This window comes from Humulus lupulus, chromosome 3 (genome assembly GCF_963169125.1).
Source record: "Humulus lupulus chromosome 3, drHumLupu1.1, whole genome shotgun sequence".
NCBI lineage: Eukaryota > Viridiplantae > Streptophyta > Magnoliopsida > Rosales > Cannabaceae > Humulus > Humulus lupulus.
In genome coordinates, this window is record NC_084795.1 from 11,930,769 (window position 1) to 11,958,094 (window position 27,326).

The following is a 27,326-nucleotide window of genomic DNA, read 5'->3' on the forward strand; positions in this document are numbered from 1 at the left end:
AACATAGAACAATAAATACTAACTGAAAAAATTATTGAGGTACATAAGGCCAAGACTACTGATTCTAAATCCCATATGATACAATTTAGGTCGATTATTTTGGTTGATATTAGTTATACTTGTTTATTTTATTTTTTGTTTTATTATTGTAGCATAATATATGGTAAATTATTGGTATGACAGACAAATATGAAAAGAAATTTTATTTATCTGTAATTAATAAAATACTAATATTTTTATTTTGGTATATATTTTGTATTATTATTATAATAAAAATAAATAGTCCTATTTTGTTATCCAAATATAATTTACCCTATTTTTTAATTACAATATTATCATAAATTTTATAGGGGAATTCTTTGGTAGGGCTTTCAAAAAGAGCCCTATCGTAGGGTTTTTTTGTGTTTCTCAACCCGTGAACAGTTTTCGGCGCGATTTTTTTTTATGATTATGTATATTGTAGTTATTTAGAGCATCCTGCAAATTTTCAGAAAATTCCGAATAATTTACAGTGCCGAAAATAGATTATTGCATGCGTGACTAATTTTTTTATGTGCGTGGAAAATAGCATGTTTGAACTTAGTTTTCGGCACTGTAAATTATTCAGAATTTTCTGAAAATTTGCAGGATGCTCTAAATAACTACAATATACACGGTCATAAAAAAAAATCGCACCGAAAACTGTTCAAAAGTGGAGAAACACAAAAGAGCCCTACGTAATAGGTATCTTTTTGAGAGCCCTCGCAAAGAATTACCCAATTTTATAAACTACGTTAAATTTAACTCAATTTAAAAATGATATATATTTTTTTAATTGTTTGTAAAATGACCTTAAAAAAAAAACTATTTCACCACCGTTATAATTTTTTTATTGACTCAATCATAGGGAGAGAAAAAGGGGAAGAGAAAGAGAATCGAGAAAAGAGGCACGACACGAAACTCAGAGCAGCAACGAGTAGGGGAAGCGATTCGGTGTGGCCGAACCCATTTTAGTGGTTTCTTCTCACTCTCTATGCATGGAAGAGGAGGTGGAAGCGAAGAAGCAGAAGCCACTGAAGCTTGACTGGAGCGAGCTGCTTCCCACCAAGGACGACGACCCGCCACCTTTACTCATCGTCAACTCCGAAACCCTCACCGGCAAGGCTCAGAGGCTTTCGCCGGAAATGAGTTCCGATCGACGAAACGAGGCAATCGCACAGTTGAGCGATCATGAGCTTAACGAGAGGATTAAGAGTACTGCGATGAACATTAAGAATGGAGTCCTCAGCAGGTTGCCTGACAAAGGGGAAAAACTAAAAAATTCTCTCAAGTCACTCGAGGACGAGAGGGAACGGAGGAAACGAAAGCGGGTTGAGACGATTCACGTGGAGGTTTTGATTTTGATTCTTTTTTGGACTTCATATCGATTTTGTTTGAGTTTCTCCGGGAATCTGCTTTGTTTATGATTGTTTTTTGTTTTTAATTTATTTATTGCTGGGGACATTCAAACTGATAACCTCTGTATCTGTCATCGGAAGGAGGTGTGGCTACTATCAGATTATGAGAGTTTTGAGGGTTTAACAAAGGGAAAAAAATGCAAACTTCTTTAGAAGTGTCAACTGTTTGTCCATGAAAGAAATGGGATGAAAAAAAAAATAGAAAAATCTGATTAGGGGTTTCAAGTTATTTTGGGTTCAGCAAATTACTAATGGTAATAAGTTGATAGTTTTGTTAGGAGTCTTTTATGATGGGTCTGATGTACTTGCTTCACAACTTGTTTTAAAAAATGCTCACAACTTGATTGCTTGAATTTGGGTTTGTTTTGCACTTTGCACTCTTAGTTAGGCCATGGTTACTTATCCGAAATGGACCTTAAAGTTATGTTTGGAGAGTAGGGTTGATGTGATTTTATTGTGAAATTGGAAAGGATATTGAAAAAATTAATCCAAGACAACTTCATTCTATTGAAAAAATGTGATAATTTTCTCCTATTCAATTCCTCGTCTATATTTCATGGTAAGAAAAAAAATTTATAATTTTGCATACAACTGTTTTCTCTCTTAATTTATTGTTGGCAAATGATCATCTCAATCATTTTCATTTCTTTTATATGTTTTAATCTTATGCAATCTCATCATACTTTCCAAACTTACCTTAAGGGAGTGGAAAGTGGGGAGTCTCTTTTAGATTTTTGGTTGTCAAAACAAATGAGAAGTTTTGATATGAAAATTTTAAATTGATTACTCTGCAAACTCTAATGTTACTAGGTTAACTGGCAACTGGAGTTGTGAATGTTCAAATTGAGTTCTTAGCAGGCACTTCAAATTTGAAAATTTGCAATCATCTTTGTAGTAAATTCTTAGTATCTTTAATTTCCGTTCAACAGGAAGCTGATGAACTTCAGAACCCTGCACAGTCTTTAAGCTCTAGCATTGTGGGTGAGACTTTCAGTAACTTTTTGATCTCTTGGCAATTATGATTTTTGAACAATTTCCACTACATGATATGTATTGTTTTCTGACAATTATGGGACTGTTTGGAAAACTGTATGTTGATCATCAATCATGATTTAGCTGTTTAAGTGCCTTAATGCTCTGCTGTTTCTGTAGAGTATTAAATTCTATTAACAAACACTGTAAACATGGAGGCAATAATTAGGTCTGTAGTCTGTTGTGAAGCATGGCTCATGCATTCTTGTGCTGTAATTTCTTAAATGCACATTTTAGGTGGTTCGAAAGACTTCAAAATAGATAGTATGCCATCTCGAGACCAGACACAGTCTACTTTTACTTCATCTTTTCTTCAGAAGATGGACGACCATGTATGCTGCTTAACTTTCTTTTCCATCCAATATCATGTATTTCTCTCAACCTTGTGTTGTAAATGCTTATCCTCGTAAATTTTTGAAGCAGTCAGATTCTAAGACAGTCAATGCATTTGAAAAGGAGATGTCATTGTTGGGTCCATGTAACAGTAAAAGAATGAGAAACAAAAATGCGTTCTTGCAGAAACAAGAGCATAATCGATTATCAACAAGAGTCTCGCCTAGAAAATTTTATAGCAATTGCTCTTCTAAAAGAGGTCAGCTTGGTCTTTCAAATGGTAATCAAACGAGCAGAGCTTCTTTCGCCCAGTCTCAAGATGATGAAGAAAACCAGTCTAAATTCCATGCAAAAAAGTCAGTCATCTTCTTTCAGTGATTGATGAATTTGTGGAATTCCAAGTCATGATTTTTGCTTGTGTAATTCCGTTTCTTAAGCATGTTGGAATTGCCTTAATAACCATTTACTGTTTTATTCTCAATAGGAAGGATGATCTTCCAGTCTCGAATTCTTATGATTCAAGGGCCAGAAGGGTATATTTCTTAATGAGCTCGATAATTCTCAAACTTGACAAAATAGCTTCCTGACTTCTGGAGTTGTGTTTTTTTTTCTTCTGCCAAATATACACACGGATACTTAAGTTCTCATATACAATACTTAAAATTAGTGGAAAAATAGCGTGTTTCCCCTCCCCCATATGGGATAGGAGGGAAAAATCACATAGTGCTGGCCCATAATAAGCTTTTATTCACTTTGTTTCATCTTTGTTGATTAAACTAATCAACCTTAATTTAATTCAACCAGGGACAGACGATTGTTCTAGATGAGGAGGAACCTCAACCTCAAGAGACAATGGAGCAAATAGAGAAACATGATGAATCGTAACTATTTCAAAACTTTTTTTTACTACATATTTCAGCTTTACAATATGCATTGATGTGACTATTTATTTGTCTGCCTTATAATTTTTCAGCATGAAAGAGGTGAAGGTCTACTACCCATCAAGGTATATGAAGTTGGTTTTTTACACTTCATAGAATGACTTCCTTGAATGCTATATTATTCGATACTTTATCCTGTGCCTTTTTTTCCCCTTCCCCTAAATGTAGTTCTAGGGATGATCCAGAAGCTGTTGAGATTTCATATTCGGACTTTGACTGCCTTGCTCCTCAATGCTACTTGACATCAACTATCATGTGCTTTTACATGCGGTAAACTTTTTTTTTTTTAATTTTCTTTATTGCTTTTCTTCTTTTCAAGTACTCTCTAATTAATATTTAAATATGATTTCTTCTAGTATTGTGGTTCCTGGTAGTTGTAAAGGCTAAACTAGTCATAATGTTTATAGAGTTAGTCTTCATGGTAATGGTTTGGTCTTGAAGAAAACCATTAATCACTGTTTGTTTGATGATGGTTTTGAGACTTTCGTGCAAGCATTATTCATAGCTTACCTTTTGGAGTATTAGATCTCTTGTTAACATTTTGCTACATATTTTACTAATTGTTGGATTATTGCCTAGGTACCTACAGCAACATGCTTCTCCAACAAATAGGGCAATGCACGATTGTCATTTTTTTAATACCTACTTTTACAATAAGCTCAAAGAGGCTGTATCTAACAAGGTTTGTTTCTTTAATTCTTTCCCCCTCTCTCTACCTTCAACCTCTAGAGGCCGCTCTTTATACATAAGGGCTTGTTTGACACGCTGGATTGGATTGGACAAATTAGAATTATTAATTAGGACTAGATTGAATTGGTCTGGATTTGATTTTTTTTTGGTCGTAATAGATTGCTTCACTATTATGATTGAACAAATTTTTACAATAAGGTAGAATAATTTCTTCTAACTTAATAAACTTATTGTCTTGTTTAAAAGCATGCTAAGTCAATTTTTCCTGGAAATTTGACAATAAAACTTTAAATAATAGTAATAAAAAAAAGAAATGAAAATCTGCAAGATTGATCCTACAGTAGCCACCAGAAAATCAAGAGCTTGAGCCCTATAAAGTTCCACCAAAATAGCAAAAGATTCTACTTCCGATAAGGTACTGTACATCATACTAGCAAAAATAAGTATAGTTATTCGACTACAGAGAAAAACAAAGATATCAGGCAAATAATGTATCCAACTGAAGGGCTTCCCAGAGTTTGTCCTTTACAACTGAAGTGTCTAAATTAGAGTTGGAAGTGATTTCCGATTCTTGTATGTTGAGGTAGAGTGTGTTAGTTATTGTGTTATTTGAGAGATCTATGGTCAGAAAACTGCGCACAAAGGAAGTGTGGCTAATATAAGCTATAAGGAGAAAATGTTGAATAAATACACACTTAGATGTTTATAATAGTTGGAGACCAAAATCTCATAACAACTTAATCTAAATTACACTTTAAGATGATATATAATGGCCTATTTATAGAATTAAATGAAGTATAAGTTAAGTTTTTAAAAAAAAAAAAATTAAAATGCATAAAATATATATTACGTGATACATATTTTTAAATCATACATATGTATATTTTGTTGAAGAAAGTTAAATAAATAAATAAATTAATTAAAAACTTCAAGCCTAAACTAAGGAGACTCTTTTAGGGACTGGACTATCCAGTCCCCAAAAGTATCCAAATGTGGGATTGGACCATTGTGTCCAGTCCCTTCTCTTTTTCCAGCCTAACAAACGGTCCTAACCCTATGTTTGGTAGAGGAGAGAAGTGAGATGAAAGAAAAAATTTGGAGAGAAAAGTTAAGAGAATGAAAAAAAATGTTTGTTTAGTTGGAGATAAAAGATGATGGAAGAGAAAAATGGGTGGAAAAAAATTAGTAGGGTCCACCAATTTTTGTTCTTCCAAAAATGGGGAGAATAGTGGAGAATATTTTTACTACATACATGGTAATAAAATTACCAATTTACTCATTTTTAATTCAAAAAAATTTATACAAAATTATTTAATTACAATTTCACTTTTATTTTATTTTCTTTCCCTCCTTCATACCAAGCAAGAACAAGATAAGAGAAACACATTTTCTTTTCTCTCACTCCTATTTTCTATCACTTTCTATACTCCCATTTTTCTTTCCTCCATACCGAACGGGTAAGAGTAAAGAAGTTGTTAGGAAAAAAAAGTAAGTTATGATCCTGTTTCAGGATTAACTTGTGTTCTCTAACAATTTCACGATGTTGAACTGCCATGTCTTCCTTGTCCTACTTTTGTAATCTCCCTAATAATTAATTGTAACATGTAGGGGGGTGGCAAGGATAACATTTTTACCAAATTCAGAAGATGGTGGAAGGGTGTAAACATATTTCAGAAGGAATACATACTTGTTCCTATAAATGAAGAGTAAGTTTTTCTTTTCTTTTTTTTGGCTCAAAAGATTAGAATGTGATTCAGAACATTTGAAGATGCTAAGGGCTGCACTTAGAGGCATCTAGATGCTTTAGTGCTTTTCTTTAATTTTACTTCACTCCAGCAACCATTTTTTGAGTTCTCACCAGATCCATATTACTGATCTTGTCCCAACCAAAAGAATTGAGTTTTCGTCCCAATGTGAGTGTGATAATGTTCCAAGTACTTCAATTGCTTGATCTGCTCAAATCCTGATTAATGCTAGCAGAAAATTAGTTAGGGTGTGGCCCATGTTTGCTCCCACGAGGTTTAGGGTTTGATTCTATATAGAGGATCTACCTACCTAGCAATGTCGCTAGGGTTTCTTGTGTCCAAATACTGTGGGCTGCTGCAGGGCCATGAGATATAGAAAAAGGAAATGAAAAAGAAAATTTATACTAATTTTTTTAAAATTACCAGGTGTTGATAAATGTTGCATCTCTTTGACATTTTGATTGATTGCAACTTCATGAGTACTGATATAAATTATAAATGAACTTTTAATATAATGATGCTCAAGAATTAATTGTTTGATGATGTTTTGTATTGGGTTGTGTTTTTTTTAGTACTTCGTTTTGTGAAATATGTGATATGTAGTATGTGAATTCATTTTGCGTTTTCCCACAGAATGCTTGTCTTCCACACAACTTTTGAAATAATGACGAGCCATGATTTCTGTTACTATTCTTTTCTGTTTAATCATAATCCATGCACATTTTTACTCTTTTTCGCTTCGGTGTATTCAGTCTTCATTGGAGCCTGGTGATTATTTGTAACCCAGACCCGGAAGAAGAGTCAGGACCAATTGTGCTGCATTTAGATTCATTAGGACTTCACTCAAGCAGATCAGTTTTTCATAACATTAAAAGGTGAGACATAAAAGACTTTCCCAACTTTAGTTATACTTTTGGTTTGATCATCATCAACATGAAGAGTAAAAATTTTCAACCATTGACTTTGATAGGCACTGACATAGCAAATCTGAGGTATGTACACTCTCAAACACACAAATCAGTAAAACGGTGAGCAGAGAAATTTAGGCAAACATGGCAGACTGTGATGTTATTTACTATTAGCATGAGTACAAAAGGTCTCCAAGTGTTTGAGAGACTTGAAACTCTCCATAGAGTCGAATCTCACCAAAATTCACCAACACAAAATGCCTACCTCTGCCACCCTACCCAATCCCAAAGCATAACCACCTTCTCACTCTTTACAGCTCACTGACTAATTCCTAATGAAACAGAGCACCATTACCTCAATACGTGTTCACTAAGGACCGTTATCATTCTCCTAGTCTTGTTCTGCCTTGTATACCTGAAACATATAGGACGCCTATCAGACTTATCTTTTTTTCAAGGAAATGTTAAAAACATTATTTCTGATTGATTAGGAAGAAAAATATCAGTTTCCTGTAAACAAGTATGTCAAATGTTCATCGTAGGTTCTTGAAAGAAGAATGGCAGTATTTGGATCACGAAGGAACTTCTAGTTCAGATCTTCCTTTTGCGGAAAGCATATGGAGAAATCTTCCTAACAAAATCACAGATAAAATCATTTCGGTAAATGTTGTCCTCAATTCATTCGTAAATGGCTGTAAATACTATCTAAATTATGTATTCATAGAATAACACTGGTGTTTCGTACCCACACTTTAAATTCTGTTGCTTGCATTTATTTTTTAACCTTATAAAATTATAATTGGTTTTAGTTTTTTTTTTTTTTTTTTCTGAAAAGTGATTGAATCACATTATGATTGAAAAAAGATACATACTGGTGGAGGGATTTTATCCATTCAAAAAAGGTTATTGTCTAGTCTAAGCTTATTGTTTTAGTTGTTTTTTTGGTGATCCTTTTGTATTTGCAATACCAAAGTATGCTAGAATTCAATCTTGGGCTTCAGACCATAAGCTTGTGAATCGAAATCGATAAACAAATCTCTTATTTTCAATGGCACTATAGATCAATATTTAGTGTTTGGCAGTCTTACTACTTTATCTTGGATTCTTCTAATGTTTCCGACCAGGTTCCCCAACAAAGAAACGATTATGATTGTGGTCTTTTTGTACTTTTCTTCATGGAGCGGTTTATCGAAGATGCTCCTGGAAGGCTAAAAAAGAAAGATTTAGCAATGGTACGGTAACAGAGTTATAACAAAAATATAGAGATAGCAGATATACTTGCATACTGTTCAATTTCAATTTGTGTTGTATTCTTTTTCTACCATAAATTTTGATTTTTATATGATGTTTGCACTTGTCAGTTCGGGAGGAAGTGGTTTAAACCTGAAGAGGCTTCTGGTTTGAGGGTGAAAATTCGAAAGTTGCTCACGGAAGAATTCAAAAATGCAAAAGCTAATTGCACATTGGAGTCTTCACAACCTTCACCTCCTAGTGTTGTTTTAGAAGAATGAATTACGAGCAACTGAGGTCTCTCCTTAATCTTCAAGTGATTACTTTAGAAGAATGGACCGAGGCGAACTCAAAGGTTAGATTGGTGCACATTGCTTCTCAAACTCTAATGCCTCTTTTGTATAGTTCACATAGTTGATGATGCATCATGCAAATACATTGCTTCTTACACATTCATTTAAGTCGTAAATGGCGAATCAGCTGTATAAAGTTCTCTGAGAACAGTTTTGTATAGATCGGCGCAAATGCCATTATTTCAAGAATATCAACCCGACCCGTTTGACTGGGACGCACGCAGTCACAATTTCTGGTGACTTAAGGAAATGTTCACCAACCATGTAAAGTTCTACTATTAGTTTTTAATGTCTACATTAATACTTTAATAGCAAATTTGAGACTGAGAGCATTCATTACAAGAGCCAAACTAATTTCTGGTGACTTAGAACAGCCATCTAAAGTTGGGGATGGTTCTATGCAAATGTTCACTAACCATGTAAACTGACGAGTTCTACTATTAGTTTTTAATGTCCACGTTAATATTTTAATAGCAAATTTGAGACAGAGCAATCATTATAAGAGCCAAACTAATTTCTGGTGACTTAGAAAAGCTCTTCTAAAAATGAGGATGATGATAGTGATTGTTCTTTAAGCAAATGTTCACTAACCATGTAAACTGACAAGCTATAATAGCAAATTTGAGATTGAGAGCAATCATTATAAAAGGCAAACTTCTGCCTTTGCGATCTTTAGTAGCATTAGAGGCAACTCATAGTATAGGTTGAGTAATATGATCATTTAACTTTGAGATAATTAGGTATAAATTACCATTATTTTTGTACAATTTTTGTTTTAAAGAAAAGGTGAGTTATCAGAATTTGACTTTGAGATACGACGTTATAAATTGGCATTTTAGTTAATTATGTAAATTTTGTTAAGAAAAAATTTAGCTCACCTAGAGTGGTACAACTATTCGAGTAACAAACTTGTTTGGTGTTTTTGTACGGCACATCAATGATCATTTTATGGATTGGTTTAAGTTATGAGAAGATTGAAGGGGTTGAAAATCTACACATGCAGAATGACACTTGATTCAGAAATATGCACATTTGACCACAATCTTAATATTAAAAAAAAAAACTGTAAATCAAATGGAAACCTGGGAGGGAATTTTAACATTTCATATAGATGGGCATACACATTACACATGGCCATAGAACATATTTTGCTGAGCAGAGAATTTGGTTGGGGTGTTTACAAAATTCAGCAGTGACAGTGTATTTGATCTAGGTATTTAGATAGTAAATGTACAGTTTACTCAATTTCTGAGATGATAAGGTTTACGTGCATATACATTTCTTTTCTATATAGAGTACTTTTCTTCGTATGTGTTTAAGTATATAACGTCTTCCAACAAAAAAACAAGAGCTGAACACTTGAGCAGTGTTTACCTTCTACATTTCTTCTTCTCAGGCGTTTCATGAACCTGTTTTTTCATCCCATAAGTCTTCAACTGAAAATTTTCAAATGCTGCAGATACTGCTTCCACCTGTATGATTTATCATTCGTAAGTATATACAAAGCCGAGATAGAACAAAAATCCTGAACTAATTTCTGAAATATATACAAAAATTCGTAAGTATATACAAAGCCGAGATAGAACAAACTGAAAGTTTTAGCTTCACAGACCAGTTCAGGCTTCTTTGAGTAAACTCTAACTATCGTATCCTGATAAAATGCAGGCAGTAAGTGACTGATGCGATCATCTTCGATGTGGAATGTTTCAGAGCTCTCATAATCCTGATAAAAGCACAACTATTCAGTCCACTATTGAGAAGCATTAAAGTTAGACGACACAAGTATAAACCAAAAGGCATAGGTAGTCGTACCTTGAAAAACTTGATGCTGAGCGAGGCGTGGACCCATGAAAAGAGAACACCCCAATTAATAATGGAAAATTCTAGTAAAAGAAAAGAAAGAGTGCATAATTGGTTTGTTCTCAGGTACCTTTGTAGAGGATTATCTGTTCCACGAGTCAAATCAATTTTAACATTGCTCACGGCAACATCTTCTTCTTTTAATGTAGCGTGACAGGATTTCTGATTGAAAACTACTAGTTAGCATACAACGTACTCACTAATTGTTCCAAATTGGAACATACTATCTAATAAGATTTTTTTATTTTTTTTACCTGGGAACAGATTATATCTTTTGGGGTGATGGCTTTGAAGTAGTTTATTTCCTCTTTCGGGACAGAGAATTCGTTACAGAACTGAAAATCAGATGAAATTGTAAGAATGTGAACAAAACTTGGCACTAGATTTCTTTCCCGCCATGATAAATTGTCTGAATGCTACCTCCTAATCTTGTTAACATTTAGCGTACCTTGTACAGATCTCTACGCCGAATGCGTGTAACCAAATCTCTTGCCTCCTTGAGCTCTGGTTCAGAAGATATTTCAATTGCTTTCAAAATCGAGTCATCCAACTGTATTTGAAGATAAACACTCAATCCCATAAACATCAAAAATCAAGAGTTATCATTAGACTAATAGCAGGTGAAGCTTGTCACCTTCCAGAATTCAGATGGTCGAAAGGCGCGTGCCACAATTTGATAACAACTATCAGCTTTTCTGAGAGCATCTACAACCATGAGTTCTATGGCCTGAGAAAAAGATTGGACCCAAGTTACACAGCCCTTAGATTGATAAAGGTCCATCCGTATAGAATAAAATAAACTATTGATCTTCCCAGAGAAAAAGTAGGCACACTTCTAGTACCTTCACTTTGGCATGAGTATAGACTGTTCGATGTAGATCAGCACGAGTGGCAAATAACTTGTGGATGGTCAAATCTGTTCAAAAATAGAAAAGTAAATAAAAAATGTGGGGAACAACTAGTTGTTCCAAAAATGATAATGGAATATTCAGAATTTACTCACAATCCTTTGCACGGTAACATATTTGGCCATCCATTACTCGCATAGTTTCCATCAACCTGCAATTCAAAAAGAGAAACATATATTGGTCAACAGTCCCAACTCCCAACCAATACATAGCTTGCCTGTGATGACCAATAATCATACAAATTTTGGGTGAACTTGAAATAAAAGTGCATCATAAACTACAGGCGCTAAAGAGTTAATGGTTTCCGAAAATGGCAAACCTTTCAAAATGAAAATTGCAGCCTAGACCACAGGCACGAGAGTCACGCACAATGTAATCAAATCTGTTAACAAATAGTATTCTTTCAATTATGGAATCTCAAATACCAAATGATCCAATCAAATAATACTTCAAGTAAAAAAGCAAGGCTGATTTCTAGTAACTTACTTGTCAACATCTATTCCAGTTCGACCGTTAGCAACAATATCATAAAGGAAGGACTTCGGCTTCAGACTCTACATTTTAAAGAAAATGGCAAAAAAGAGAAATTGAAAAGGATAAAATAGGGAAATACATAAATAAAGGTAATAGTATTCTACCATGAGAAGATTTTTAAAAGGTATTGCAAAAAATAGGTATCGAACTGGACCTCAGGAACTTATGTAACTTACAGTTTGTAAAACATCTTTAGGGCTACAAGTGATCATATCCTGTTCATTAGAACAAAAATTCATCAGTTACAAATAATGATAAATTCGCTAGTATCAAGATAAAAGATGTATTGATATCTGATATCTACCAGCTTTCATGAGACAGTATTAAACATTTAAAAGTTGGAGTGATCTTAGTAAAAATTGCAAACCGTAGTAGAACATCAATGATGAGACAATAAAATATGTCTGAAAGCACACTTATCAGAAATAAATCCTTTTCCAATGAGATGTGGAAGAGGCAATACTAAATTGTTTTTTTTTCTTCCCCAAGTGATGGGATTTCATAAGCTGTGACACACAGACTGCTCTGGGAGCACTTGACTGTTGAAGATATCAATATAGATGCAGTAGCAGAATTAACCTTTACTCTCTTCAAGGTTTCAGGATCAATATCAATGTTGTTCTCATCAACCATGTACTCTACCATTTTTACAGACATGTTTTCATGACACCTGCAAAACATTTGAAATATTAGCAGAAAACTATATGAGGTTCTCTCATGAATAAAAATTACTGGTCACAAACAGGATAAAGAAAGGTTTGTGATATGCTTAAAGCTTTCCACAGCTTCTATAATGTAGAGTTTATAATTTTTATTTTTCTGAATGATACACAATGCCCTGAAGACGAAAAAATTCAAAGGATTTTGTGTGGAAAGTGATGAATCAACAGCTATAATTCAAATGACTAAAGTTGCGTGAACAGAAAGATTAGGGATGTGTAGATTGCATTCTTCTTTCAACTATTTATGCAAAATATAACCTAAATAGATTGAATACTGTGAGTCACCATAAATTGCCACCAGGTCCCATGGACATGACCGCACGCTCAAATAAGTGGCTGAAAGGACCATGCCCGACATCATGTAATAAGCCTAAATATATCAAAAAGAAGATTGGTCAATTTAGTTTGCTCAAGCTCAAGTGTATACTGTGACCGGAAAAGTTGGCATACCTGCAAGTTTTACTGTCTTTATATCATCGCGTTCAATTTCAAGCTCCAACCCCTACAAGGATGACATGTAAAGAAGAATATGTTTTCATTCCTATGCACAAAAATCAATATTAAGAATAAGATTGAACAGCTGTGACAACAAAGTCCTACTTGGTAAGCTGTAATTTTATTAATAGCTTCCCCTGAAAGCCAGTAGACCCCAAGTGAATGCTCAAATCGAGAATGTACAGCACCAGGATATACCATGTGTGTCAGACCTGGATAAAAGTAAAAAGAATGATAGACAAGTCAAAGATGAGTAAAGTTTTTAAATGGAAGGGAAACACATAACACTGAATCAAACAAGTCATTCCTCAGAACAATGACACATCAAATTGCCTCTGAAACCAGTTTAATCTACGAGAACCAGATTTTATGAAGGGTGCATGAAAAAGATGTTTAATTGAAACTATTACAGCTATCATAAATGGATTCCGACACCTTTTCTATTTTTTTTTGGGTAAGAAACTAAGAATCTTAATTTATTGAAGGAAATAACTAGGCTTAGAACCAGGGGTCCTTCAACTAGCTGCAAGAAAACAAAACTCAAGCCTCAGTGCTCCAATTACAGTAGTACAAAGACGGCATTTCCTTGGAATAGACTCCACCAAATTTTGACTGTTGCTTTTTTTAAGAAACACAATTCAAAACTTCATTACAATCATAATTAGTCAGCCTTCAAAGTCAATCTAACTCATTTTGGAGTATCAAACTTTACTCGTTCAGCCAAGACTAAAATCTGAAATACACAAAATCCAGTATTTTATAATTAAATGTTTCTTTGTAATTTTGCTTTTGTTGACATGAGTGACAAGAAAGAAACATGTTTTTAGCAAAGATCAACTCACCAAGCTGCTTTAAATCACGAAGCCTGCAGTTTGTAGTTATGTCATCAGAAAAGAGTGGCAATGGCTAAATAACAAAAATGTTGTGGTTGCTGAGAAATCAATCAAACTTACCTCTGAAATTGTGGCGTATCAACGAACTTCATGAACAGCTAGAAAGAACAGAAACAGAAGTAAGAGTATCACCTTTAAATATATGCATATATAATTATAACGCAATAACAAGACTAAGTTCCAAATCTGCCTAATTTAGTGGTTCTCCCTCCATAATCAATATTTTGTTAGTCAAATTTCCCTCATCATTAAATATGAAGATTCTTTCTCTTAATCTTCGATATGTTGTTTTTAAATTGAATACTAATGCTCCGTTCTAAGAAAAGAACAGTTCATAAACCAAATTTTCAGAGTAAGGCTTTGGTGATTAGTATTTTCAAATATCAAAGCTCAAAAGGATTTCATATTTTTCATATTTTCTGAGCTCTAATCTTCGGTAGTAATTGGCGAATGGTTACTTCATCATTATGTCAACTATAGCAACATTCAGAAATAGCCAAAAGCTGAATCATGAAAAAGATATATTTCAATTATTTTTAGGAAAATATTTATCACAGAGAGAAAACGACAATTAGATTGTAAAAATAGTCAATAATTACCTCTGTAATTCAATAAGCATAAATATATATATATATAGGTAAATCAAATTCAACGAAATTATTCAGACTCCGTGTACCATCAGGAATATCAATTGAATAAAATGTAAGAAATAAAAATAAATATTATAAACAATTAACCTAAAAAACAGTAACGACTAAAGATACAACATATATTTAGTATATGAGTATATTAATCGATTACACAATTCTCAAAAACCAAAAAATACAGCAAAAAGACTTCCAAGAGTCGTATAGCAAGTAACTAATTCAAAGAAATCGTCAAACAACCGAATAAACCAGAGGAAAAAAAATTTAGAGGACTCACGGAAGCAAAATTACAGACACTCCCACCTATCTCGGTATGAGAGGCACTTCTTATTCGAACCAAAAGTGATTTCAGTAATATTTATACGATAAGACGAAAGAACAAAATCAAAGCAGAAACAGAAACAGAAACAGAAACGAAAACGAAGATTCGAGAAGCAAAAGCCACACACAAATATTTAAACGATAAGAGTAAAAACGCAGAGCGAAAGTATGGAAACGAAGGAGATACCGGTTCAAGATAGATGTTGCCATGCACGTTATCATAAACATGCTTCAGCGATCGGCGATCCTTGGAGATGAGCTCCCACACATCCGAGCCAGGAGGAGCTTCCATTGTAGTGAATATAGAGCAAAATGCACAAGAGAAAAATGGAGAACTAGAGGACCGAAGAACTTTGAATTAGAGAGATAAAGAGAGGGAAAGAGAGGTAGGAGAGGAGAGGAGAGGTGGTTACTGAGTGGGACTAGAGAAATAAGAGAGGGAAAAACGTGAGAGGAGCGAGACAATTTGTATTAGCATTATTCATTAATTAAATAATATATATACTGGCTTTCCTGGTTTTTTTGTAAAAAAATTAAATTCTCTACTAAATAAGATAAAAAAAAAAGATAGCATATGCTATTAATTATTTCACTGGAAGTTGTTATTAAATTTTTTTAAAGTTCATCGATTGTGTGTTTATGTTCCATTTGAATTTGTCACAATGAGCAGTCCGTGATGATTGATAATTATATTATGAAAAATGCTAATACACTTTATACTATACCCTCTTAAATCAAATAAATTAACACATTTAGAAATATGTTCAAAACATAAAATAAGTGAATGATATTCACATTTCATATTATGTGAAGACGAATACCTGGCCAAGAAATTGTAAAAAGAGTACACAGAAGAGCTTCCTTGGAACTTTTCTTATATTATACAGTGATTCTGAGACCAATATCTGGCCAAAATATTCCAGACGTGTTGTCCACGGCAAAGGCCAACAAGTGATTCTATGGCTCCCATTTAGCAGCTGTCCAATTCTCACTGCTTCAACGTCACATATGTAAAAGTTGAGATAAACTTGTGTTAAGAGCCACTTGTCTACGCTACGAAGTAAAGCAGCTTTAGATGTGCTGTAGAGAAAAACTATTGAGTATTTGTTAAATTATGATTTTAAAATGTTTTATCATATTTATTTTATTTTAGTAAAATAAATTTATATGCTTAAATTAAATTTATTTTGTTAAGATATTAATAAGGTGATCATAAATAAAAATATTATATTATATAATATAATTATTGTTATAACTAGCTAGTGACATAGCTAAGATTTTAATTATAATGATCATGGTACTATAATATCCTTCCTGATATAATTACAAATATAGATTTCAAAACTACTTTTTATGTCTTTAATTATTTTTTTTATTTTTTTTTTAGAACATGAAATTAATATATTTTTGATAAATTATAATTTAAAAATACTATAAGATACAAAAATAATGTATAATAAGCCCTATATTAAAGTGGTAAAAAAATATCTAATAAATATAAATTATAAAAATATTTTTTGAACAAAAAATATTTAAGAATTAAATATGGTTTATTCTATTGTAATATTAATTTATTTTAAATATTTTTATTTTTATTAATATATAATAAATAAGTTTATTGCAAAGTTTTTTCAAAAAATTATTTTTTAAAAAAACTGAAAGTTTACCAAACATCATTATTGCACAGTTTTATCAGAAATCAACTTTCAAATATTGTGTAAATCGAATACCAGTTAAAAAATTAGTTAGTTCATCATACTAAGACAAGAATAGAGTAACTCATAGTCATATGCATTAATAAATATTCTTACCCATTTTCCATTTCCATGTATACACCAGACTGCAATACTAAGTATTTAATAGTCATTATCATTACCAAGAAACATATATATTGTAAGGTGCACATGGCACAATTGCCACTAACAATTATTGAACTTCTAAAGTTGACATGAATAGTAACATAACTTATAATGAAACATATATATTATTTGTTTAAAGTATCGTGTCGAATAAAGAAATATCGTCGCATTAATGGGTTCTATTTACAATCTAGATTACAACAATGTTGGTTGAACTCATCTTCAACGGTATTCTATGGGTCAAAGCTCACCGTTTTAGCTTACTTCTCCTAAGCAAAGAGGGTAGCCCCCTTCCTGAAATTTTTACCAACCCATTGCAGCAAAATTGTTTTTAAGAAAGCTCTACTATTCAATCACATCATTATAACTTTTCTCCTTGTACTTTAAAGGGCCCAATTCTACTAAATTGCTCAGCAGCTAGCCTAACTGGTAAGTACAAAAACCCCACACAGGTTTCGATGCTTCTCTAGGAAGACTAATGTCAAAAAGACACGTTACGTCAAAACTATACATTTGATCTATGTTATTCAAATGATTTATATATATATATAGGGTACTTAATTTGGAAGCAACTATGAATTAGGTCAGTAAACCATGACAGTACCAAACGGCTAGTGTCTCCAGGTTGTCCATGTGCAAACCAGGTAGAAAGCTCCAAGACTTGAAAACATTTTTCAAAATTCACTAACAGGATTCGGTTTTACTTTTGACGCCATAGTTGTCCTTTTTGACGCCATAGTTGTCCTAAGAATCATGCAGAAACTTCTAAGGCTGTTCGAAACTTCTCAGGCACACGGAGTACAGGAGCCCGAACAGGACCAGGCTTACCAAGCTGACCGCAGGCAGCCATCTGATCATCACCTCTACTAGGCCGCAACAACACAATACATCCAGCTTCAGCCAAAAAATTTCGGAACTCAATCATTTTCTCCTCGCTAGTTGGTTTGAATTGGGATCCACTATGAGGATTGAATGAGATGAGATTGATTTTGCATGGAATGCCCTGAACAAGATCAACTAGCCTCTTAGCATCCTCCATGCTGCAAATTTCAGGGGTGAAAAACAATGAAAAGGATTAATAAATGTGATGGTCAAGTTCTTTAAAACAAAATCATGAGGATGCATAGCATCTGTATTTAAATTTACGCAAGTAATCCACATCAAGATAAATATTTCCAAACAACATGAAGAAATTTAGAAGTTAGTATAACCTGTCATTAACACCGGCAAGCATTACATATTCAAATAGAACTTTATATTTATGTTTAAAGCGAAGTTCCTCCCTAAGGGTCTGGAGAAGCAAGTCCAATTTATACTTCCTGTTGATTGGCATAATCCAGTTCCTAACCTGCAACATTAATAAGATTAAGCATGATAGAACTTTTATGTCTGTGCATAGTTGGAACTGATGCATGTAAGCATGACTTGCCCATTCAGATAAAGCTGAAATATACCTCATCAGTTGTGGCATTCAAACTAACAGCTAAAGCACACTTCGACTCTTTGAGGAACCGTCTCAACTGTGGGACAAGCCCACTAGTTGAAACAGTGACCTTGCGAGGACTGAATTGCAGCCCCTGATCGTGCACCATAATGTCTGAAGCTTTGATGACATTGTCAATATTGTGAAACGGTTCTCCCATTCCCTATTAAAAGACACACAAGGATGGTAAATGTCTATAGATAATGCCTCACATATAGCAAATTAGAGGAAAAAGTTCCCAACAGAGAACTGCCGCATCATAAGATTTTTACATGAAAAAACACCCAACCAACCGACTAACATACCATAAATACAACATTTGTAATTGAACCAACTTCGCCGGTGAGCAGGCGCCTTGCAAATACTGCCTGCTCAACTATCTCAGCTGCAGTTAGATGTCTTGTTAAACCCATCCTGGAAAGTGAGAGGGAGTAAGAACATGCGACTCAGACTACCAAAAAAAATGGCTATGACAAAGAATGAAAACGAAACGTTAGATTACCTGCCAGTAAAGCAGAACTGACAATTCATGGCACAGCCCACTTGACTTGAAACACAGACAGTGTTACGGCCACTATCACTAGGTATTACAACAGTCTCTATTATTAAACCATCTTCCAACTTGAATAAAATCTGCAACCTCCTGTGAGGTTCACAATCAATGAGAATATTCTCAAAAAGTGAAATAACTAGTAACTACTCAGTACAAGATAAGTACGGGAATGACTATGCCTACCTTCTTAGTTCCATCGGATGCTGTCAGTATTTCTTTCAAAGATAACGCATTGAACTCAGCATTTTCACTCAACATGCACTTAAAATCCTTGTTCAAACCTACGATGAGTAGAAAAAAATTCACAAACTTGAATATAACAAAGCAATTTGTTTACAAGCATGCAAGAATAAACACAAACCTTCTAACTCATTAATGTGTTGCGCCCAAATATTGTCCCCATATAAGCGTTTCCATAGCATTAATGCTTGACCAGGCCTATAACCATGTGATTGAACCCATTTCTGCAGACCCATATCCTCAAAATTAGAATCATTCCCCATTCCCCAACCAATCAAGAAAATTCATTTCCCCCTAAAAACAATTACCTCGAGTTCAGAGTAATCCATTCCCTTAAGAAGAACCTTCGAGCTCTTGTTTGAAGTTTCAGCAATGTCAACTCCCCCTGCGCAGTCGAAAGGAGCAAGAGGGCCTGAAGGTGAAAGAGCGGCGGTCGTAAGCGAACGACGGTGGGTTCGGAGAAAGTGAATGAGATAAGGTTGTCGTTTCCGGAAAATGTAGAACATGGGTTCTCTGAAAGCAGGAGAGGAAAAGGAGGCGGCAATCGGAGGGGTGACAGTGATGAGAGAGTTGGGTCTCAACCGGATGCGTCTCATCCACATGCACCCCATCTCCATGGCAAACCGGTTACGTCGGAAGGTTTCTCTGTTAATCTGTGCCCTAACACGTAGGGTTTTCAACTGAAGCTGTTCATAGTTAGTTGGTACTTTGATACTCACTGTTTTATCTTCCAAGTCTGAAAATCGTTATCATCTCAAAACTAAGTTTCCTTTTTAAAAAAATTACTGTTTCTTTTATATGTCGTTTTATATAAACGACATGGCATAGGCAGCATTTTTCTACAAGTTTTATTTTTTGTATAAAGGACGACATGTCGTTCATGCCGATAAAACGAGTTGAACCAATCAGGCAAACTAATATTTTATATATTTCGTGGACATTATCAAACAAATAATGAGTAACAACAAACTTGGCCTATAATAGTAGTTGAAACAAGTGAGCACACTCAATAACTCGTTACAAACAATCAACATACATAAAAATGGTGGATTCAATCTAATCCAAACAAACTCCCTTATAGAATTCTCAAGGATTCTTCATCTTGATCCTGAGCTTCCGAGCTATTTGTGCTGCTTTGGGATGTACTGGCCTCTTACTACTATCACTTTGTTCTACCTCAATCCAATTAATGACCTTAAGTATTAGAGACTGAGGAACTTTCTGAGCTTCCCCATCTGCTGCTTTTCCTTTCTGTTTCTTCAACCCATTTTGCAAAGCTTTATCTAAGAATTCCATAAACCAGTTCCCAGATTCTGTTTCAATCTGCTTACCCAATTTTATGGTTGTATTGCTTAAGCCACATGAACCCGGTTTGCTATTTTCATCATTCTCAGCAATGGTTTCCAGGGACAGTTTTCCTAGTGGGGTGGAAGGTGTTTTTCTATCTGAGGAAGCTTTTTTGACACTGCTAGATCTCAGGAGCTTTCCAATGCCAGTAGCAGCTGCTGTTTTTTCCTCACTCTTCTCAGGAATGCCTGTAACTGATTTGCACAATGCTGACCGTCGTTTAGAGCAGTTCAACTCAGTGCTGCTAGCAGAATTGTGTGCTATTTCGTTTAAAACAGAAGGGTTGTTGTCTTCGTCCTTGTCTTTCCTTTTAATCCCAACAGAGTTTTGAGACATTTCAGTTGAAGTGGCTGCTTGAAGTGACAACATTTCGGCCACTGCTTGGCCAATTTGATGATGAAATTCAAGAAATTTATCGAAGCAGGATGATGGGTTCTCTGCTTTTGCTGTTTTGGTCAAGTTAGAGAACATCCTGCAAGTTGATCACATTGTTGAATCAGTCATCTTTAGAACTAGTTAATAACATGTAGTGCTATAAGAAAATTCAGCACTAGAGAGTGTTTTTACTTGAGAGATCGAACTAGGGCCTCAGTCGCTGAAGCATCTCTTAGTGCTTGAAGGGCAATCTTCTGCGCCATTTCACGCTGCTGAACAGCTTCCTATGAAAATCAATGATAACACAAAAAAGGGTAAACAAATTGACAAAGCTTAATCTAGTTAAAAGAGATGTATTGAAACATAGAATAGAACTCACCTTGCCCAAAATGCTAAGTTTTCCTGGCAAGTTCATAGATAGGCCGGTGCTGTTACTCTGAGGTGATATGTTATTAACATGTTGAAATTGTGGCTGAGTAGTCGATTTAGTGTTGGAGGAGGAGTTTTGAGCCTCTCCAGCCATGTTGAGTTGAGTTGCTACTTTTGTATTCCGCAATCTTGGTGGTGGAGTTGAGCTTTTCTTATCCTACAACAGCAAAATGAGTATCAATACAAAATGTACAGAAAAGAGCTCTAAACAAAAGAGAACATCATCAATACAATACATATTGGCTAAAAGGGGAAAAATGTACCTACAGCTGAGTTGAAGGGACTAATTGGGACTCTTGGCTCTCTTTCGCAGACACTCCTGCTTCTTGGAAATTTCCCAACTGAAGAAGGAACAGCACAACTTTTCCTTAACAATGCAGGACTTTCTCCTTTGGAATCCACCATCTTAGCCAAAAGTCCACCCCCATAAGAGCACCGAATTCCGATGGCACTGGAGTTACCATCCTTTCCTGCTCTTCCTCTGATCATCGGAGACATTGAGAGACTACTCATACCTCTCGCCGGCCGCTCTTTCACCGGTGTACACTGGTCGAAATCTAAAGGAACCGGCTTAAGAACCAACGGTGATGAAACGCCATCTTCTACCCCATTTTTCCCTAGTCCCCAAGAACCCCTTCTTGGAGCTGAAGCCTTTGAATTAGACTTTTGTTCACCTCTCTCTCCTCTCTCTCTAAGACCCATCAATGGTTCTGGTGTTCCCATGAATGGGTGTCGACCAGGGAGTGGTTTGGCCCCTTTAATGACTGGGACCGGAGACCCGGGCTCTAAATGGTCAACGTAGATGAACTGACCAAGCTGCATTTTATTACTGAGAACAAAATCATCTTGTTCAGAAGGAAGACTGACGTAAATTGAGTGAGAAGAATCCGAGACTTTAATGAAGAAGCCTTGCGTTGGCCAGAGATTCTTCTCGTCGAGGTCCGCCGGGACGATATCAGTCACCTGCAAGAGCGAGCTCCGGTGCTCGCTGGTGGGCTTCGTCCCTGTATTCATTCCATTAAGAAGCTTCAAAAGAATTCCCGGTGCTAAAGCAGCCATGCCTTGAAAACAAAATTGTTGGAGAAAGATAATCAAAACGGAAGAAAACCCAAAACAGATATCGAGGATTTTTATCAAGATTCGAGGGAATCAAGATTCATGACGATCTTGGATCGAAGATTAAGTCAGTTTCTTTCCATGGTTGGAGACGAGGAAGCAAGAGGTTGAGCTGGGGGGTTTATTTGCCAAGTGGACGTTGGCAACGGTCAATTAGTAAGAACTGAGAAGATAGAAGAGAGAGAGACCAACAAAACGAAAGGCAAAAACTTTTTTTTAAAATTTAGAAAATTTCGAACGTTGGGGTAACGGTCATATTTTCGATACTGTGTCGTTTCATGATGATTTTGAATTACAATGCATTTATTCATCTATCGGTTTGGTTTGGCTCCTATTTGGTTTGCCTTGTGACTTAATTTAACAAAAGGCTCTCTCCTACTAGTCCTACACCTACTCCCTGTTTGCTTGTATTTGTAAATTTTTCCCTTTTATATTAATAAATAAAAAGACTTAAAAAACTTATTTTATTTATAAATATTTAAACAATACTCATTTATTACATAGATGGGAGTTAGGAAAAGTGTTGTTACATTGATTAATCAAAGCTTTAGATGATCAAAATTTCACTTTCTTTATTAATTAAGTCCACTCTTCAAAACGGCAAAGAGCTGCTCAATACTTAACTCATCTTTGGAGAACCAAAGTTTTCCTTTTCTTACTTCTTTTCCCTCTTTTTTCCAGCATAGTAAACACTTGACATAAAATATAATTAAATGATCACCTGTAGTTAAAATTAATTCATTTATGGAGGTGGACTGTTTGATCTTTTAGCTCAAAAGGAAAGCAAGTAGAAAAATTTTGAATATGAAATTTCACAAGTGCATACCTCTTGAATATTTTGATTATTTTTAGTAGTATACTTATTTTTTTAATAAGATATTATGTATGACCTCTTTTGGTGAATAACTAAGATTAGATAGCGTTAGATTTAATTGAAAAAAAAAAATGAATTGAGTTAAATAGACATATGTAATTTTTGTTGTTACATGATATTTTTAATAGTGTGCAAAAATATAGATTTTTTTCAACAAAAAAAAAATGTTAATATATGGTTTTTTTTAAGAATTTTCACTTTTATGGGTTTATTTTCTCATATTTTTGTATAAAAGTTAGTTTATGTCATAGTTTTACTCTTAATCAAGTTTTATTAAGGGTTTATATATTTTTGGACCTTGTGTTTTGTCTCATTACCTGTTTGGACATTGTGTTTTGACAAATTACTTTTTGGACCCTATGTTTTGTGACTTCTTGCTAACAAGCTCCTTAGGATCGCCTCAAGTCGCACGCTGCAGATTTACCCACATAATAAAGTGGTTCTCACAGATATAACATTTAATCACATTTACATTCATATAATCATTCAATCATGCTTATCATATAATCATGCATTAAATCAGTAAACTCACACATAAACCAATTATGCCCTCCCGGCACACTAATCAGGGCCCTTAAGCCATAACAGTAATTTTGGGTAGTTACATGTGTTTTACAGCCGCGGCGAGGAGTGATCACAGATTGGGAGCCGATGTCCCATAATGAATTAGGGTCGCGACGCAGCTTTTAGCGTCGCGGTGCTAGGGTGTATTTGAGCCGCAGCGAGCCCATTTTCCAGAAAGCCGAGACGTCTCAATTTCAGAGTGGCGCCGCAGCGCTGATGTTCGTACGTGTCAGAATTTTAAGGGCAATTTTGTCATTTTGGGAGAAAGATGAGTAGGTTTTCGTTTTAAGGAGAGAGAGTTGCAATTTAGAGGATATTCAGACTGCTCTAAACCTAGAAAAAGGAGAAAAAGAAGACGTGAGCAAGCATTGGTGGATCGTGACAATCCCTACTAGTTTCTTCTCTTCTCTCTTTATTTTTCTGCTTTTGATTATGTTTGTTTTTGAATCAGTTAAGAACATGTTAATGGAGATTATGAACTAAACTCCAATTTTGGGTTTTTAATGGAGATTATCTGTAACGCCCCAAACTCCAGGGACCGTTACGGTGTGCCTTGTAAACAATGCTAAACTCCCTAATCGAGTCATTTGGCCAAAATCGTGAACTAAGTATGATTAGCGGTTTAGGGATTAAAAACTTTGGTTAAGGTGTAACGTTTCACTAGAACGTTTAACATATACATTGGGATCCCGAAAATAAAGTTTCAGAGTCTATTACAGAAAACATTTACAACAGGCCGTTCTAAGCGGCAAAACAGGGTTCAACCCTAGTTCCATTTTAAACCTCGGCCGTGGCGGACGAGCAGCTGCATATGTACACGTCATCACCTAAGCTGTCCAACTCAAGGATGGTCCAGCTTCCTCTTGCCTTTACCTGCACCACGTAGCACCCGTGAGCCAAAGCCCAGCAAGAAAACACAATAAAACATGATATAATATCAACAACGATCATAATAACCATTCAGGACTATCAGTCCAAGCAAATAGGTGACAATAGCCAAAAGTCACAATAATGAGCATCGCTCCTTCTAGCCATGTGACGATAGGGTCACCAGGGCTTAACCGATAAGTGATTCTTTCTTAAGTTTGATTAGGACAGGTGCAAGGTGATTAGTCACCAACATAACCTTCCTCATGACTCTAGAGTCGAAACTATGGACAACGTCCCTTAGCCATGTGACAAACGGTCACCGGGGTCATATACCTTGGCTATAGTCATCTGGTCGTAGACCAGGCAAGCGCTTATAAGTCCTTCGACCTTAGGGTCGGTCTCGCACTAATGCCATGGAGCTATTCAATGCGTGATCATCGACCTTAGGGTCGGTCTGGCATTAGTGCCTTAGAGCCACTCAATGCACGATTCTCGACTTTAGAGTCGGTCCAGCATTAATGCCATGGAGCCATTCAATGCATGATTCATCGACCTTAGGGTCGGTCTAGCATTAATGCCATAGAGCCATTCAATGCGTGATTCTCGACTTTAGAGTCGGTTCCTGACTAGTCAGTGTCATACACAAGTAAGTCATGCCGCCAATCATATATCACATGTTCCATATCCATAGACAAGGTATTCAGCATGCTTACTAAACAGGTATTAGCACAATTAGGGCCATGCACAACCACAGAGGCACAAGCTCTGAATAATATCATACTCAATATACGAAGCATGTCCTAATCACAAGTTTCTCATGCATCATATGCAATATATCCAGCAATCCAACATGCACCAATAACAGCCATGCATGTCACGTTTAATCGTCAACCAACATGCATCAAGAATAGCCATGCATGTCATACATAATAATCAACCGGCATGCATCAATAATAACCATGCATGTCATACTCAATAATCAACCAACATGCCTCGATAATAACCATGCATGTCACATATACACAGGGTGCAATTTTCTTACCTCAGATTCGAGCTAGAACCAATATAAGAATAACCCTTGAGAACGATAAACCTTTAAGCCCTTAGCGGTCACCTTTGATTGGGTTGTTCTCCGTCAAATCCTTCGGTTAAGAAGCTCCTAATCTTTCCTAGGATCGCTATGCCTCGACCCTCGCTTAATTCCGACTCCTAGAACTCAAGATTTCCTCAAAAAGGCTCAAACGGTAAAACGGACTGTTTTGAGAGAGAACGAGAAGTTTCTAACGTATGTTCTTATCTGTCAAGCTACTTCAAGCTTAAGTAACCTCAAATAAAACCTAGTGCTCGGGGTCCCGAAAACACCCACGGGGACACTATAGTCAAAACTTCCAGAATTTCACCCTGATCTCAAATATTCCCAATCTATCACCAAATAAACATTTCTATTACCCCAAAATTGACCCCGTTATGACAAAACCGCTAATCCATTATATATGACCGTCTCATGTCGAATAGCTCGAATATATCTCCATAATAATGAAATATCATTCACAAATTACAATATGCACCCAATTTTCAAATATGCCCTCAGCAGGCCAAATTACCAAAATGCCCTTATCATTATAAATACACCCATATGCATGCATTTACCATCATATAATAATATAATTCACGTAAACATGCATATGATCATTAAATACAATAATAGATCAATTATGGCCCTCCCGGCCTCCTAATCAAGATCCTAAACCTTATTAGGAAATTTGGGGCATTACATTATCTGAAGCTTTCTATGGATTAATGCAATTTCGATATTTTTTTCTTTCTTCTATTGATATGTGATTTATTCATATTTGTGCTCAACACATGTTTTAGATTGGGCACCTTTTACATGATCTATGATTCTAATATGAAATCTGAAAAGTGAATATTAGGAATGCTCTAATTGAATAAACATAAGTTTTGATGCAAAACGAAAGTATTTGTGTAACTTGTGTGGCTTTAGATTATTGCTTAATGCTGATTGCTTGTGTAATTTATCTCAAAAATGCAGTATTTTACCTTGCAATTTAGTACCTTTATGTCTTAATAGGAATATTGGTAATTTTATAATCTGTCATCACATTAGAAGAAGAAGGAAAATTATTTTGCATTATTGAAATAGGAAGTGGAAGCAATTGAAATTAATTTCCCTATATTTCATTTCTTGGTTGAATCTTGGTTATTTTTTTTGTTATTTATTTATTGCTTAGATTATTTAATTTAACAATCCATTTTTCGATAGCCAAATAGAAACAAAAATTCAATTAATTGGTACTTAGCTACAGTCCTTGTGGGAACGATCTCACTCACGTGAGTTATTACTTGGGAAACGATACGTATACTTGCGTGTTGGAAATCCACAACAACCATCGAGCAACAATCGAGCAAAGTCAATTTTCTACAGATTTTAGAGTTTCAAATCTTAAAACTAACTCAAAAATCATGCACAAATCGATGGTGTTCGATGTCAACTCGATGGGGCCTTCAAAATCAAGATTTTCGTAAAAAAATCGACGTTGCTCGATG

The 27,326-nt window shown here is 35.1% G+C and overlaps 4 protein-coding genes across 11 annotated transcripts; 1 reads left to right on the plus strand and 3 right to left on the minus strand.

Moving 5' to 3' along the window:
- The first annotated feature begins 873 nt into the window (after positions 1 to 873).
- On the plus strand, positions 874 to 9,010 carry LOC133822091 (ubiquitin-like-specific protease 1D). Of its 4 annotated transcripts, none has more exons than XM_062254307.1 (14): positions 878 to 1,370; positions 2,366 to 2,417; positions 2,706 to 2,800; positions 2,889 to 3,157; positions 3,286 to 3,334; positions 3,606 to 3,682; positions 3,775 to 3,807; positions 3,911 to 4,012; positions 4,322 to 4,424; positions 6,041 to 6,138; positions 6,930 to 7,052; positions 7,628 to 7,745; positions 8,210 to 8,317; positions 8,447 to 9,010. In XM_062254307.1, exons 1-14 carry the CDS (start codon positions 1,017 to 1,019, stop codon positions 8,594 to 8,596), a joined length of 1,731 nt encoding a protein of 576 aa, XP_062110291.1. In that variant the 5' UTR covers positions 878 to 1,016; the 3' UTR covers positions 8,597 to 9,010. The 4 variants fall into 4 exon arrangements, with proteins under 4 accessions (XP_062110294.1, XP_062110293.1, XP_062110291.1 ...); XM_062254308.1 differs by having other exon boundaries at positions 2,892 to 3,157; XM_062254310.1 differs by lacking the exon at positions 7,628 to 7,745 and having other exon boundaries at positions 874 to 1,370; positions 8,447 to 8,690.
- Positions 7,212 to 16,009, minus strand: LOC133822092 (uncharacterized). 5 transcript variants are annotated; one of them, XM_062254312.1, is made up of 21 exons: positions 15,870 to 16,009; positions 15,236 to 15,383; positions 14,141 to 14,178; positions 14,030 to 14,052; positions 13,293 to 13,399; positions 13,143 to 13,194; positions 12,978 to 13,062; positions 12,550 to 12,640; positions 12,147 to 12,185; positions 11,923 to 11,990; positions 11,756 to 11,818; positions 11,532 to 11,587; positions 11,371 to 11,444; positions 11,163 to 11,255; positions 10,977 to 11,078; positions 10,783 to 10,863; positions 10,599 to 10,690; positions 10,481 to 10,496; positions 10,281 to 10,391; positions 10,043 to 10,140; positions 7,212 to 7,500 (listed from the first exon to the last, which is right to left on the minus strand). In XM_062254312.1, exons 2-21 carry the CDS (start codon positions 15,338 to 15,340, stop codon positions 7,437 to 7,439), a joined length of 1,458 nt encoding a protein of 485 aa, XP_062110296.1. In that variant the 5' UTR covers positions 15,341 to 15,383; positions 15,870 to 16,009; the 3' UTR covers positions 7,212 to 7,436. The 5 variants fall into 5 exon arrangements, with proteins under 5 accessions (XP_062110296.1, XP_062110295.1, XP_062110298.1 ...); XM_062254311.1 differs by lacking the exon at positions 15,870 to 16,009 and having other exon boundaries at positions 15,236 to 15,545; XM_062254314.1 differs by lacking the exons at positions 14,030 to 14,052; positions 15,870 to 16,009 and having other exon boundaries at positions 15,236 to 15,335.
- Positions 16,010 to 17,004: 995 nt separating this feature from the next.
- Positions 17,005 to 19,940, minus strand: LOC133822093 (uncharacterized). Its single transcript, XM_062254316.1, has 8 exons — positions 19,492 to 19,940; positions 19,305 to 19,407; positions 19,127 to 19,224; positions 18,893 to 19,023; positions 18,696 to 18,804; positions 18,362 to 18,553; positions 18,119 to 18,255; positions 17,005 to 17,947 (listed from the first exon to the last, which is right to left on the minus strand). The coding sequence occupies exons 1-8, from the start codon at positions 19,798 to 19,800 to the stop codon at positions 17,659 to 17,661; spliced, it is 1,368 nt and encodes a 455-aa protein (XP_062110300.1). The 5' UTR covers positions 19,801 to 19,940; the 3' UTR covers positions 17,005 to 17,658.
- Positions 19,941 to 20,138: 198 nt separating this feature from the next.
- LOC133822089 (uncharacterized) lies at positions 20,139 to 22,637 on the minus strand. The gene is made up of 4 exons (XM_062254306.1): positions 21,602 to 22,637; positions 21,285 to 21,491; positions 21,098 to 21,189; positions 20,139 to 21,002 (listed from the first exon to the last, which is right to left on the minus strand). Exons 1-4 carry the CDS (start codon positions 22,391 to 22,393, stop codon positions 20,270 to 20,272), a joined length of 1,824 nt encoding a protein of 607 aa, XP_062110290.1. The 5' UTR covers positions 22,394 to 22,637; the 3' UTR covers positions 20,139 to 20,269.
- Between the last annotated feature and the right edge of the window lie 4,689 nt (positions 22,638 to 27,326).

Coding starts and splice junctions, on each gene's coding strand:
- LOC133822091 (XM_062254307.1), top strand. CDS start 1,017: ATGGAAGAGGAGGTGGAAGCGAAGAAGCAGAAGCCACTGAAGCTTGAC. Junction 3,335..3,605: donor ATGATTCAAGGGCCAGAAGG/GTATATTTCTTA, acceptor TAATTCAACCAG/GGACAGACGATTGTTCTAGA. Junction 3,683..3,774: donor ATAGAGAAACATGATGAATC/GTAACTATTTCA, acceptor ATAATTTTTCAG/CATGAAAGAGGTGAAGGTCT.
- LOC133822093 (XM_062254316.1), bottom strand. CDS start 19,800: ATGGAGATGGGGTGCATGTGGATGAGACGCATCCGGTTGAGACCCAAC. Junction 19,225..19,304: donor ACACATTAATGAGTTAGAAG/GTTTGTGTTTAT, acceptor TACTCATCGTAG/GTTTGAACAAGGATTTTAAG. Junction 19,024..19,126: donor CATCCGATGGAACTAAGAAG/GTAGGCATAGTC, acceptor AGGAGGTTGCAG/ATTTTATTCAAGTTGGAAGA.
- LOC133822089 (XM_062254306.1), bottom strand. CDS start 22,393: ATGGCTGCTTTAGCACCGGGAATTCTTTTGAAGCTTCTTAATGGAATG. Junction 21,492..21,601: donor TTAGTCCCTTCAACTCAGCT/GTAGGTACATTT, acceptor TTGCTGTTGTAG/GATAAGAAAAGCTCAACTCC. Junction 21,190..21,284: donor AACTTAGCATTTTGGGCAAG/GTGAGTTCTATT, acceptor TGATTTTCATAG/GAAGCTGTTCAGCAGCGTGA.
- LOC133822092 (XM_062254312.1), bottom strand. CDS start 15,340: ATGGAAGCTCCTCCTGGCTCGGATGTGTGGGAGCTCATCTCCAAGGAT. Junction 12,641..12,977: donor GGACCTGGTGGCAATTTATG/GTGACTCACAGT, acceptor AATGTTTTGCAG/GTGTCATGAAAACATGTCTG. Junction 11,445..11,531: donor ATGTTACCGTGCAAAGGATT/GTGAGTAAATTC, acceptor ATTTTTGAACAG/ATTTGACCATCCACAAGTTA.